Below are 14691 nucleotides of genomic sequence, written 5' to 3' on the forward strand. Positions count from 1 at the left end.
TACAGATTCAAGCAGAGGTAAAATCTATTGAATGATTTTCTTGCCAGCAAATTGAGATGCAGGAAAAAGAAAAGGTTTCATTTTGATTTTGTTTGGTGAATGTGGCAAAATGAATAAAGGAAGACAATTATGTATCAAGAAAAGGAATTGCAAGAGTTTAGACAAGAATTGTTTCATGGATTTGAAGAATACACAGAAACAAATATGACACAAAAGAAAGGAATTAGAAAAGAGGGCAAGGGATCATTGATTAGCATTTAATTGTATCCATGTCTACCACTACACTTGAATTTCCTTAAAGCACTTTTCTTGAAATTTTCTTTCTACAATTTTTCATTTCATTGATATCAGTTCATGAATTCTTATATATCTTCAATAAGCCTAATAGATGTGGATTCCAAATTAAGAATGGTAGTGGAGAGTAGAAAACAAGCAAACCTATGGAAATGCATGAAACTTAAGTTGTTTGAGTGAGTCCTACTTTACTTTGATCATGAATTAGAATTAGGGTGAGAGCCATTGATTTATCTATTGAAAACAACCTCGTAAGATTTAGTGTGATATATTTTCTCAATTAATTATGAAGGGTGAAACTTACTATGTGGTTAACCGAGAATAAGAGTCTAGTCCATGGATTTAAGCTTTTGAGACTCTACAACTTAGATAATTCCCTTTTAATTATTTCTAATCATGATTAAGAATGATCTAGAGGGATACGATCTTAGCTTATTTTGTTGACTTGAGCGGGACGCTCAAGGGTAAGTGTGGGGGAATTTGATGAGTTAGAATTTTATGTATTTTTATAATCGATTCAATTTTGGATTTTTACATGAAAATAAATTATGAAATGAATCAATTTGATCATATTTGTCCTATATTGCATAATCTGAAGCTTGATTATAATTTTCATGATTTAATGGCAAATGTTGCATTAATTGAGTTTTAATTGATTGTAGGGTTCAACTCGGACCAAGCTCGAGCTCAATCACGATCAAATCGAGCTAATTTGCCCAAGTTGATCAAGCCCACATAGAGAACATGACCTAACTCAAGTCTAATCAAGATCCATAAATTTTTTCAAACCCTAGGCTGCCCTAAAACCTCAGATCAAGGCTGCACCGTTGGATCAGAAATCAAGGGCCCAGATTCTCTGATTAATCGGCGATATTTAAACCCTTAACTTAGGAAGTGAACAGTGGTTGCGCCACTGTTCACCGTCGTCCCGAGAACGCTCCCCTGCTCAACGACGTACGCGCATGAACGGCCCCGTCCACCCAAACTTCTTCCATTGCAATCCTTAGTCCTTGAGGAGTCCAATGCCGGTCGATTGAGTATATTCCAGCGGCTGGAAGGGCGCGGCGGAGAGGGTTTTTTCGGAGCGGCCAACTCCCTGTTTCAGCTTGTTCCGGCCATGCACAACAAAATCCGACGCCGCAATCCTTTGAGGGGTTCTCCTAGGAGCGCGAAGCATTCCGAAATTACCAGCAAGTCAATCAGAGCAAGGTTGAAGCAAGGAATCCAGTTCTTGTCAGCTGAAACTCATCTGCAACGTTCTGTTCAGTTCCGTGGAGGGTTTCTTCGGGCTGCTCATGGTGCTAGCAGCGAGTAAACTACCCAACGACCAGGTTGAAGTTTCCGAAGGATCAGTGAAGCCGCATTGCGGATTTACCAGCTCGATTAACACCGAGATGAGAAGAAACAATGGAAAAAGGGAAGGGTGGATGTGTTTTTTTTGTTTCTGATTTCAGTTGACAGTATCTGTAGTTGAAGTTTCTGTTAATTTCTTTTCTTAGCAACCTTAGCAATTTGGTTTTGTGATTAATGCTTAGTTTTTGTTGGGATTTGATCAGCTTTAGAGTTTGAGTAGTTAACTTTTAGCCTTCTGAATGTTTGATGCTTCTTGAAATTCATTGTTGTGTGCCATGAGTTACTGTTCCGTGTCAAGTTTGATTCCGTATATCAGTTAGATAGGTTAGATTGGCTTAGTCAATGATCTTGCTATTAGTCAAGTGGAATTTGATAGTTGGATTGCATAATTGTCTTGCTAGTTAGGTTTGTTGCCTTTAAAATCAATTGGTAACCTTAGCTTAATTTTTTGCTTTTCCTTGTTTCTTGAATTGCATGTCTTGTTTCATTCCTAGTTTCCTAGTTTCATTTGTTTTTATTTATTGATTTCAAATTCACAATTTAATTGAAAAACACCAAAACCCCAATTTTCATAGAAAACCCCAAAAGAACGACACATAAGCTCGAATTAAACGATTTTCTACTAGTTCTTGGAAAAATACGACTCGAGGCCCCTATACTTCGTTTGCTTGTATTTATCGTGGGTTTTTGATAATTTAAATCAATTTGCAACCCTAATCGTAACATATCCATCCATTCTAGGGTTGTCACTCATCTAATGAATAGTGTATATTATTTGCAAAGAATTCATTCTCAGAGACATCCCTTTCAATTTCCGCTTCTATTCTATTGTCGTTAAATTCTTCTTAAGTCTACCTATCCTCAAAAAATCTTCCCATCTCGTTAAATTCCATTCTATTGTCATCCTCAAAATGAAGAACTTATTCGTTCAAATTGAATCTGTAATTAATAGTCTCTCCAAAATTCACAATACTAGTAAGTTAAAGATGACATATTGGTAATACTCATATTTATATTTGGAGTAACAGATACATGTCGGTTCTCTAATCATGAATCAATAGATTGCATCATGACTGAGAGCACATCATTAAAAATTGAATGTTTCTTGCATTAATATAATAAAAAATTAACTATATTGCGAACAAATAATTCTATTAAGATTGTGAATATTTCAACAACATACTAGTCGAGTGGAGGAAGTCTAGATCATAAAATGCATATCTGCCTAAAATTGAACTATGGCATTTTAGGGTTTATCCTTTTAGAGACAAGCAACTTTTAGATCCTAAACACACTTAGGTATTTGATTTAAAGTGTTAACACCGATCCAATACAACTTTGAAAAGATAAAAAGGAGACAGAAAAGTCCAGATGCATAGTGAGTGAAAATAATTGATAATGCTGATCTATAAATAAGAAAAAAACATCTAAAGATTGGTAGAAGAAAATATGCATGTCGTTTAATTGATCAGAGCATAAAGTTTCGTCCTCGATAGGATTTTAGATATCACTGATGTTGTGATATGATTGTTTTGAGTGAAAAAAGAATTAAGTTGAATAAAATTACAAGATGTCATTTGTCAATGATAGGATTAGTAAGAACATGAACAAGAGTGTAGATGTCATCAGTGACACCGGTGCTTTAAGGGTTTTTTTGAAACGCTAGGAATTTTAGAGCTATCAGAATATTATTTTTCAAATTTCAGCGTGCAACGCCGCGCTTCAATTTTAAGGAAGCTTCGCCCTACCGAAAGATTTGAGCGTTGAGCGAAAATAAGAATAGAGACACCGCTACAGTTAGAGTTGGCCTTGAGGGATGTTAGGACTTTAGTGGTCGGGAGTGACGTTTGTGCTCAACAGCTGCCGCGGCATCATGCAGACCGTCGGGAACAGACACAGCGTCTCTGCATTAGGAGATGCGTGGTGTTTAGGTTTCATCTATTTGTGTTCGCCTTTTCACAAAGAAGGTGCACCATCGTACCTGCCCTTGTTCCTGAATTTCTCTGCCTTCACATTAATTTGAGAACCTCGCTTACTGCTGCGTGGCAAAGGCGACGGAGGTCTGCTGGCCACGGAGACGGACGGCTGCTGGAGATCACGAGGGAGATTAGGTTTTGCTTGTGTGATCTCTGGTTTCTTCGGCAGCCGCAGCTGGGAGGACCGTCGCTGAGGTCGCGCGGCAGAGGGCAGTGGCGGCGTCAGAGTAGCGCGTCGCAAGCAGAAAGAAGAAGAGGTTGATCGGCAGTGCACACGGCTAGGGTTTAACGCGCCCAAATCTTCTTCGGCGAGCAGCGTAGAGGAACGCTAGTCTGCTCACCACAGCGCCGCCGGGAAGAAGCTGGCTGGCTCGCGCCCGCCGCTGGAAGAAGATGCTCTCGCGTCCGCCGTTGGGAAGGCTACTCTCCAGTCCTGCAATCCTCACGCGGAGGAAGATGGTGGTCGGCGAGTGGAGAAGAAGACGCGGCCAGCTAGGGTTTCGATGCCGAGACTAGGCGGCGGCGCGTCACCCTAAGGAAGAAGAACAGAACAGCGCCCCCTTTTTGTTTCCTCTGGTTTTCGCGGCAGAGCAAGAGAGAGGCGGCGCAGGGAGAAGGGAAAAAATTAGGGAATTAGGACAACTCGCGGCGCGTGGAGAAAGAGAGAAAAAAAAAATTTTGACGGCGGCGGTAGATTAGGACAAATAAACCTAATCCCAATCGACTCATTCTGATACCATGTTACATAATATGGAAGCATAAGAATACAATAGGTATAAACAACTATATATAAATAACAAAGTATATGGACCTTTATGGCCTTAACAGTACCAACCGTCAAACTTGGAGACGCACACACATGCAAAGTGGTTCGGACGCACATGATTATTTCGTGAAAAAATAAGGAGGGATTAATTTAACAGGAAAGAGGTACGTGATTATTCACGAGGTTCGATAAAATATCGTATAATATTTGTATGAGTTGTACATCCTTAGATCACACTTACAATAGTACATGCTAAAATTATAGTAATATCAATATCTTAGTGAAATAAAGTGTAAAAAAAACAAAAAATTACTATATAGTGGATAATGCTGGTACTGAACCATAGGAGGAGACTTGGACTGAGAAAACCGAACCTGTATTTCGACTTGAGTATCGAGAACTGAATTAGGAAGAATTCGCCTACCGCTTTTGGAAGTTGAGGAACTTGATCGAGTAAGCAAAGACTATGAAGAACATGACGACGAAACCCACGTTAGTCAATGCTGCCCACTTAACGAAGCTGTACTCATAGCCCAGGTTATCGTTCAAGTAATCCGTAAGTGATTTAGTGCCCTCTCCAGGAACTTCGACGGTGCCATCTCTCTTCCCCAGCTGCGATGTGATGACACCATAAATTGTCCAAGACACTGGATTGCCCCAGTAGTACCACCTCCACCAGACAGGAATCTCCTGCAAAATGTGCCATGGAAATTAAGTTGAGAGAGAGTGTGATCAGCTTCACGTACGACACAAGTGCATCTGAGAGATGTACATACCGGTCGTGAAATGAGGAAGCCGGAGAACAAGTTCCAGAAGTTGAAGAAGAAGCTAGAGACGATGCCCGCGACTTGATGGTTGGGTGTGACTGCCACAGCCATCATGCCATACAGAACAAAGTAGGTAAAACACATGACGATGAAGTAGAAGAACCAGAAGAAGTTGGCTCCGCTCCAAGGAAAGCCAAGCATCGCGAAAAGAAGAATCGTGTAGATGAACCCTTGTACCAGTATGTATAGCACCTCGATGCTCACCTGGGAAAGCAAGAAATAATGTAAGCATTTCTTCTCTGAATTCATCATTCGTTTAACTTGATTTCTTTGATGAAATTAAGAAAACATTGGCTTACTTGAGCAAATGCATAGGCCCATGCTGAGTACATCCCGGCAGCTCTTTCACGGTAGAAGACTGTCCTCTCGACAGCCACAACCGGCTGCACATTGATAGAATTGCTGGATCCAAGGAAGAAGACCGCAGCATAGAAAGCTCCGAGTAGATTCAGAATGTCTTGTTGACTGTACCTGTCACTGTTCGCATCCAAAAGAAGAAGCAGGATGAGAAAAATGCAATCCATTGGCTATGAATGTCAATGCATGTTTAAAAGGTAAACACACTCTCTGCAAGATTACATTATGGTATTATACGAATTAAATCTTCCAGAAACAGAATCACAGAGAAACTAGTACTTAACTTTTGGTGAATGTTTCACCAAACTTTCAGAAAATAGATGCATATATATATATCATCCTAATTTATCAAATAAGCTTCAATTTTGCACACTTGTGTCCAATGATAACAATATTAACAATGCAATTTCTTCTTGTGTTCATCCTAATTTATCATATACTGTAGTTTATTGCACATAGTGACTCGGACAGAGAGAGCAGAACAAAAGGAACTTAGAAGTTAGAAAGCTTACGTCTGTTTGCCCTTATCCCAAAACATTGTGCCAAAAATTAGACCGATAATAATCGTCATGAAGAATCGGACAGCATTGTATTGTGGGTTTCTCCAATAAGACCAATATTGTTTCCAAAAACAAGCTTGGCATTGAACAGTAAAACTCTGCGAGTATTTTGTATCGAAGTATAGATCCTTCGAATTTGGTGCCGGAATACTCAATTCTTTTATAAGTTCTTGGATTTGTCTGAAAAGTACCAAGTGGACAAGTAAGTTATACGATCTTGATATGTGATAAATATTTTGAAAACATTTATGTTCTACTTACTGATAAAGTGAGGAATTGGCAAAAACTTCTGCAAAGTCAATATTCAAGCTAGCCTCGGCTTGGTTACTGCTTACTTCCAACATCCATGTTGCAGGGTTAATACCATCAGCGATTTTTGGTACCCCTGGAATTGCCTGCAAGTTAATCTCTTTGATTAGATAGAACAACATGTGGGAAAATGAGAAGTGTAGTAAAAATTATGAAGAAAAAATTCAAGAAATTTTAAAATAAATATGATCAGAGTTCAAAATCATTAGTAAATGAACTCACTTCAAAATATTCGATAAGCCTGTGAGAGCGGCGACCAAGAGGGCCAGTATATATAACTTGACCTCCTCTTTTCATCAGAAGTAGCTAGGAACAGATAAAAAAAAACCCAACTCATCAGGAACCATTGTTTCCAATTTAGTATCAAAGCCACATAAGGTTAAAATATTTGAAGCAAGAAATTAAAATTTGTATGAATAAGAACCTCATCAAAAGCTTCAAAAATGTCTATGCTCGGTTGGTGGATTGTACACACGACAGTTCGTCCTGTGTCAACTGTATTTCTCACTGTCCTCATAACTATGGCTGCAGCTCTTGCATCAAGTCCTGATGTTGGCTCATCCATGAAGATGATGGATGGATTTGCAACAAGTTCAACAGCAATTGTCAATCTTTTTCTCTGCTCAGTTGATAAACCATTAACCCCAGGAAGGCCGACTAGAGCATCTCTTAAAGTATCAAGTTCAACCAACTCCATGACCTCCTCCACGAACATCTGCATTAAACAGCTATTAGTCCACAATAAATACAACACTCTTAAAGGTGCAATTGGATGGAAACAAAAATTGCAGCTGACCAGTCGTGTTTGGTTGTCGATGTCCGGTGCAAGACGCAGCCAAGCAGAGTAAACAAGTGATTCATAAATAGTCATATATGGCGAATGAATGTCATTTTGTTCACAGTATCCACTTATTCTGGCAAAAGTCTCCTGATTTTTAGGATAACCAGAAATACTAATGTCGCCTTCAATATAACCACCAGTTTTTCTTCCTGCCAGAACGTCCATCAATGTAGTCTTTCCTGCTCCACTAACTCCGACCAATGCAGTCAGGACTCCTGGCCTAAATGCACCACTTACGTCGCTCAGCAACTGGAGACGATCTTCCTCAACTCCCTGGTTCTTCATTTCCTGATGTGAAAGGATGAAAAAGGTCAGATTTGATTTTATTTGTTTTTCCTTTGGATTTGCTTTTTAAATTAAATCATAGGGTTAAACAAGAGAAAGAGACATGCAAAACATCAAATACTTTGCATCAAAATGGAGGGGAAAAAAGAAAACTTTGGATAGACTTACAGCAGGCATGTCAACATAATAGTTCACATGATTGAAAGCAAGAGAAAGAGGCTGGAAAGGCAAAACCATTCCTCTCTTTGCTGGACGAACTGAAGCACTAAAACTTTCGGAGCTTTTTCTCCTTGCTGCAGCTGGAAAAATATAAGAAACTTTTCAATCAATAAAAATGGAAAAGAATTGAATGGTTTTTTTATGATTTAACAGAGAATGAAGAGAGCTCCGGTAAGAGACTTAAGCCAATGATGAGGGGTACTTGAGCCATATGCTCAGAGTCTCAGAGATGCTAATTATAACCAAAACCAATAAGTGAACCATGTCCTGAGGACTATAGATGGGATTTAATAGTGGTTTCAGTAGGGAATGAAGCAAGTCGGCAATGTCAGAGGTGACTTCTAAAAATCATAATCAGGCCTATTTTAGAACGGCACCATCTCTAAGCTCACCTCCAGAATGGATCTTCATGTTGCAGATACCATAAAAATGTATGGAATAATGGAAATTATATATCATTTCCCATAGCTTGTCGATGATGGAAGAAAGTACATCATCAACAATTTATAACGGGTTGTTGATTGGTATGTGTCATAAATTTTGCACCTGAGGGTGATTGTATTATTCTATTCGACATGCATGATTGAATGATTTTGGAAGCTAACATATAAATTTTCTTAAAAATTATCCCATATTTTGAGTTCATAATCAATCATGATAAAACATCACAAAGAAATAAGAGGACAGATGTGATCAGAAAATCTAACCAGATATGTCCTGCCGAGCAGAACTGCCATTCTCTATCATTTCAATCCTTCCATTTTCTATTGATGAGTCTTTCTTTGTCTTACTTGATTCCTCATCAACAATTGCGTTTTGAGCACTTGCAAAAGCTACAAACACGGGAATTTGTTCGCAAAAGAGAAAAGATCGAAAAGAAAATGAAAAATTGAAGTTCTAATTAAAATAGACAACTTACGATTCAAGTAAGTGATTGCAAGGATAAATAATATGTTGAATAGAATAATAAATCCTGCGAGGGCTCCAATTGCAAGCCAATACCAATAGCCACGAGTAAACATTCCTCTAGATTTAAGAAAAGCTATTCCCACAGTTGTAGCGTTTATAGTGCTCGTCAGTGTTGTTCTGCGACAAGGATAGGGAAGACGTGCATTAGAAATGAAAATGCGAACAGAACTCAGAGAACAAACTCATGATAGAATCATACTGCGCCCCATCTTGGATCAATGAACTCATTAATACAAATAGCATTTTGCCCATACATTAAGGGAGAACTCCAGAAACCCCATATCCACCAGGGTTTGATGTCATCTGTTCACATTATAAAAAAAAAATGCTAACTTCAGTTTTGGCACATCAGTTTCATGACAATCGATCAAGTATACGAGGAACTAATCAGGGTTATATACTAAGGAGTTTCTAACCTTTAGAGATGACAATTCCTCCTAGCACGAAAACAATAAGCAAGGCGAAGGTTCCAAATGTATTGGCAACAACCATCGTTCTTGATGCTGCAGCTATGAAGCGGAACAGACCAAGAGCCATTTGATGGGTAAGGAGAAGTGCTAGGAACTGCCGGAAGAACCTACCAAATTAGGAGAACAAAATGAGATGGTTGATTTTAACTTACCCTGCATACATATCATGTCATAGAAAAATGAAGTTGCAGAAAATGAAATTTTATCACAGGTAATATAGAAGCATCTAAAGCAGGTAACCTTGAAAAAAAAATTTAAAGAAGTGAGATAATTACCGGCCTGCAGCAGGGGCAAAACCAATGACATAGTAAGTAAGTATGATCCAAATTCCAGTGTCTAGAAATGAAAGAGGAATTTTGAGGATAGTGTATACGATGCCAAAAGCCCAAGGAGGGAAAAACAAGAAATCTCTCTGTTTATAAAATACTGGGAGCTTCTCAACAGTCATCACAATTTCTGCCATTCCATTGAACATGATGTTGGTCAAGGTAAAGAATAGTGCACCAAAAAATTTGTTGCCATCAGTAATTGTTCGATGGTGCATTTCTGTTCTGAAAAACACAGTCATGGCTATGAAAGAAAGTGTGGTTATCTGTGTTGTCTTAAAAATAAAGATAAAAGAATTTCTCTTCATCAGCAACCACTCCCTCGAAAAGCATGCCTTCAAAAGCTCCCAGTTAGAAATACCATATCTTTCTGTCGTCAGTGCTGCAGGATGGGTTTTAGACTTATCATATGGAACACTAAGCTCTGCATGTAGTTGTCTCCCAACATGAAATTTCTTAAAAAGCTCCACAAACTCAGGTACTGGAATAAAACGGTAAGGTTTGTCCTTGTTAGCCCAGTACTGTGCTTGATCCTTCTTTGAAGTTACCTCTTGAAGAAAGTCAGCGACACCTTTCCTTTCAGGGCATTTAAAACCAACAGACTCAAAGAACTCAACAATGTGCTCCCGAGGACCTTGATAGACTATTTGACCCTCTGATAACAAAATAACATCATCAAATAGTTCAAATGTCTCAGGTGCAGGTTGAAGAAGAGAAACAAGCACTGTTCCATCCATGACATGGACCATCTGTCTAATGAACCTTATTATTTGGAAGGTAGTAGAACTATCAAGTCCAGTTGATATTTCATCCATGAAGAGTGCTCGTGCAGGCCCAGTTAACATCTCTCCTGCAACCAAGAACACATGGGTCAGATTACCAAACATGGACATATGGTAAAGAGAATTAAGTTTCAAAAGACCAAACATATTAGGAAGCTTCTTTCAGTATGAATATTCCTTCAAGCCTTATGACTCATAATTATAAATTTGAATAGTTGGGCAATTTGAACTTCCTCTTCATATAGAATATTTGGACACCGTCATTATGAGGAAAGTTATTACATAGTATTTCTTTTTCTTTGACATCGTGCTTGAGTTGCAAACAAAAACAAGAATGGAACATCTAGTTATTTGAAATTTATTGTTTTCTCGTGTATGAACGGGTGTCAGAGTATTCAGTTTGAACTTGGAAGGGGCCAGACTGATGAAGAAAGTTTGCAAATGACATTTGCTTTCAATAATATTCTCCTAGCAATAAACCTACCAGTTGTCACACGCTTCTTTTGTCCTCCAGAAATGCCACGTCGCATTTGATCACCGACAAGGATGTCTGCACAAATATCCAGACCAAGTACCTATTTTCCAACATTTTAAGTATTAACATTGCTAGTAAATGCTCGAGCAATGATAAAATGGCAGTAAAAAGTTGTTGGCATGAACCTTGAGAATATAATCGGTTGATACATTGGCTTTCTGCCCTTTCATTGCAGCAGCTTTCATGAATGCATCAATCTCAGGATCTGGTTTAATACCTGCATCTTTCTCTCGTCTTGACAATTCTGATAACATCTCATACCTTGATCCTACACCCAAACACCGTGCTGAGAAATCCAATGTTTCTCGAACTGTCATCTCGCCATTGTGAATATCCAACTGACTAATGTAAGCAGAAGTTCTCTGAGGAACAAATTCTGACAGCTCATGACCACAATATGTGACTCGACCCCATTGCTGCAAGAAAACCAAAGACATTAAATGCACATACCTTAATATCACACGATGACTTATTTGAACTCTTACAAAAGTATTACAAAAGAGATTGCAAAATTGCACAAAAATAGTGGGGAACAAGAAGAGAAAGCATACTCTAAGACTTCTATCAAGCTTCCCAGCCAAGGCAAGCAAGAGTGTTGTTTTCCCTGAAGCTGGAGGTCCAAGCAACAATGTCATCCTGATAACAGTTAATATTGAAGAGTGAGAAACTTCTTTTTTTATCTCATAATGATGTCTAATTTAGGTTCACCACGGGCTTATAGAGAATGAGAGGGGCTCACTTGACAGAGTGCCGAGCATTGTTCGTCGTGCTAGTTCCGCGACTCCAGTTCCAGTGGTAAAGGAAACCCTCTCTCTCTTGCTTTCGGGCCTACGTCTCTCTTTCAAGGGTTCCACTTTCTTTGGTAGCTTTGGGCAAGGCAGTACAGGTACTCAGTCGATCTTGCTCTAGCCGCTTTCGGCGACAGGGAAGGTTTATTTTCCTTTCCGTGAAGTTTTTGTTCCAGGTCCCCTTCTTAGTCAATGGACTGATAGTTGAAGGGACGGGATCATTACTTTGACTTCTAGGTAAACCTGTAAGTGAAGGAAGGAAGAGCTGTAAGTTAAGATTTCAGTGGAGTTGAACCAAGCAGAGAAGGAACCGAAGAAAGCCAGTAACGGTATTGGGGCTGTAGGGAGAGCATTCCATTTTTGATGTTTGCCGGAAGTACGGTCAGTGTGAAGCCGGGGTGGCGTGGCATAGACTCTCCTTTTCTCCCTCATCTCATTCCTTAGACTTGACTAGAGGAATCTCACTATCAGGAAGTCCGTGTCAGTGTGCACTAAATCCGAGAGGGAAAGCCTTGAATAGCTTTGTTCAACTGTACCTGTGCTTTTCAGTATGAAATTAAATAAGCCAGGAAGGAAGTGCGCATTCAGCTGTGCCTCTAAGTCAGCTTGGCTTGTGGTTGTGGATCGAACTATGACTCCAAATAGACTCGGGGTTGGGAAAGAGAATAGATTGATTGGATTGGTACTTGCTCTCATCTCATTCCTTATTCGCAGGAGAAATCCCAGTATGAAAGAAGCATAACGCTTTGGCTGTCAGTCATATCTTTCTTCTCTCCCTCGAAAAAGTACGTTCAGTTAGCCGTTGAGGGAAGGGCGTAATTCAACTGGCTCGCCAATGCTTTGAAGCATTCAATGAAGTCAGCCTGAAGGGTGAAGATGGATTGTAGGTATAGAAGCGATGTAGTGCATTTTTTCACTCCTCATTTGCTTTTATCAAGTTCCCCTTCTCGGCTGTGGTCTAATGGGCTTCACTGCCCTGGGTTTTTCAGACTCATCCCTTGGTTCTAATTCATTCCATTTCTACTGCTGGGAAGGGGGTGAACCAGAATCTATTCCTCTGTCCTACGGGCCCTATTGGCAGCTAATCTTCGTAAGCGACTCTTCAACCGAGAGATCCGATCTTGATTCAAAATAGCCTAAAATCAATATAAATTCCGAGTCTCTCTCAGTCGAGTGAAATTCTCAAGTAATTTCCGTGTCACGGGTCTGCTACACCGCTACGTGGGCTCTCTCTCCGGTACTTGACCTCTAGCCCACGTAATATTGCCTTTCACTCCTCTAATGAAGCTAGTCCACTCCGGTTCGCTTCGGTTGGGCTCACGTTCAACAGTTGCATCGGTCCGTTCCGCTCAAGCAAGGCATGAGTGTGATCGCTGCCTATGATCAATTCCCCTCTGAATCTCCGGGAGCAATGCGAGGTAAGACCATGCTCGGTGAGTATGGGCTAAGAACGGTGAGGAGGCGAGGAATCGACCTCGGATCGGAGGGGAATTGATCATAGGCCAATAGGGTAGGGTTCGACGCGGGAAGTTCTTTCTCTTGGATCTCCTAATGGTTCAGAATCGGACGAGTGAGATCTTAGCTGGAGTGCAGGTAGAAAGATTCAAGGTGCAGAGCGTGAAAGTCATGCCAGGTAAGCAAGAAGACAAGATCAGAGTTTAGCTCGGTAGCTAGACCTGAACTCACGTACGCGCCCGGACCATCACTCAACGGTGGTTCATGTGAATCCCACAGAGCGGTGCAGTGAAGCAGAGAATAAAATAGGTGCGACCTCGGAGGGTGAGTCGGACTGGACAATCCGATGAGTGCGTGCCTAGGTCTAGGTGAGTAATATCCGGTGCAGAGCTTCGATGCGAAACTCATGCCCAGGGATGCGAACCAGAGTAGAGTGAGAAGGTCCCGGGTGTGGGTGAACGAAGCCTATCCCACTGATGGGGGAGCATGCCTAACACGAATCTTTAACTATTTGATTCAGGTAGCTTTTTTAAGTATATATGGTGTGGTGTTACCCTATTCTATGTAGGTAGCAAAGGGACCCAGTTTGCAAAGATTTCGCTTTGCTCAACTTTGCTGTCACTGTTGTCAATTAATTATAGTGAGGCTTTGGCAAGCGAAGGACCAAAAGAATGGAAGAGAGCTCGGGAGACCAAAAGAAGCCACTGAACAGAACAGAGGGGAGGTTTGACCAGACCAATTAAAGGAGCGGAGCGAACCGGGGGAGGAAGGAAAGCTATGCTCCCAAGAAAGAAGTGGAGCTCGCCCACCTAAGAGAAGATCGAGAAGTAAGTCTGAGTGAAAAGCAAGTCGGGAGACAGAGGTGCGAGTGAAACAGAAGCAGTGAATATTAGGTCGGGATGAGCACAACATTACTATGCAAGACAGGAGCGAGCCCGGACCATCACTCTTTTCTTTGTCCAATCGGGCCGGGGTGTGGGGACTCAGCTATCTCCGCCATGCCATTGGTTGGACGGAGGTCGGGGGTAGAGGAAGTCGAGGAAGTTCGACCAGTGAGGCAGCGACCAGAGATCGAGAGCTCAATTTACTAGTTTGGCCTAGGCCGAGCACCAGTGGAGAGGCTGAGTTGCATTGCAAGGCGCAAAAACGAGCTCTGTCGGTTTCGGTGACGGAGCTCAAGTTGCTCTCGCCTACGTAGCTATTCTATTATAGGACGCGGTGCCCTATCCAAAGCCACTGTTCTAAAGCCCACTCTGCGGTAAGCGAACGGAAGCTAGAAGGTAAGCGATCCTAGTACCAGAATCAGTCAGAAAGGAAGAGTGCACCATAGAAGGAGCTAGTCTAGAAGAGCCTAGACTAGATTTGAGAAGAGCCTAGACCATGTCTTAGAAGAGCCCGCCCGAGGTCGGCAGTGAGGGGATGATTAGGATGATTGCGCTAGGCGCTCTCTTAAAAACTGACTTTCCTGCACTGTTCACTTCATTATACTTTCTTACTTTAATCAAAAGCTATAGTCCATTCAGATAAGAGAGTGTAGCTTATTCATAGCCATGAACTGAACTCTACCCCTATGGTAGCC

General features: G+C 40.8%; 1 protein-coding gene across 1 annotated transcript; it reads right to left on the reverse strand.

The window, feature by feature from the left end:
- Nucleotides 1-4538: 4538 nt before the first annotated feature.
- On the reverse strand, nucleotides 4539-11516 carry LOC141813777 (pleiotropic drug resistance protein 2-like). The gene is given in 18 exon segments (XM_074701758.1): nucleotides 4539-5079; nucleotides 5166-5420; nucleotides 5516-5693; nucleotides 6086-6313; nucleotides 6395-6528; nucleotides 6665-6748; nucleotides 6867-7157; nucleotides 7239-7571; nucleotides 7737-7867; nucleotides 8495-8620; nucleotides 8707-8848; nucleotides 8850-8873; nucleotides 8956-9059; nucleotides 9173-9333; nucleotides 9502-10402; nucleotides 10819-10909; nucleotides 10995-11285; nucleotides 11421-11516. Coding segments are annotated over 18 exon segments (3828 nt in total). The 5' UTR covers nucleotides 11505-11516; the 3' UTR covers nucleotides 4539-4809.
- Nucleotides 11517-14691: the final 3175 nt, after the last annotated feature.

Source organism: Curcuma longa, chromosome 20, assembly GCF_044706935.1.
Source record: "Curcuma longa cultivar G26 ecotype Majalengka, Jawa Barat chromosome 20, ITB_CL_G26_1.1, whole genome shotgun sequence".
In the NCBI taxonomy this organism is placed as follows: domain Eukaryota; kingdom Viridiplantae; phylum Streptophyta; class Magnoliopsida; order Zingiberales; family Zingiberaceae; genus Curcuma; species Curcuma longa.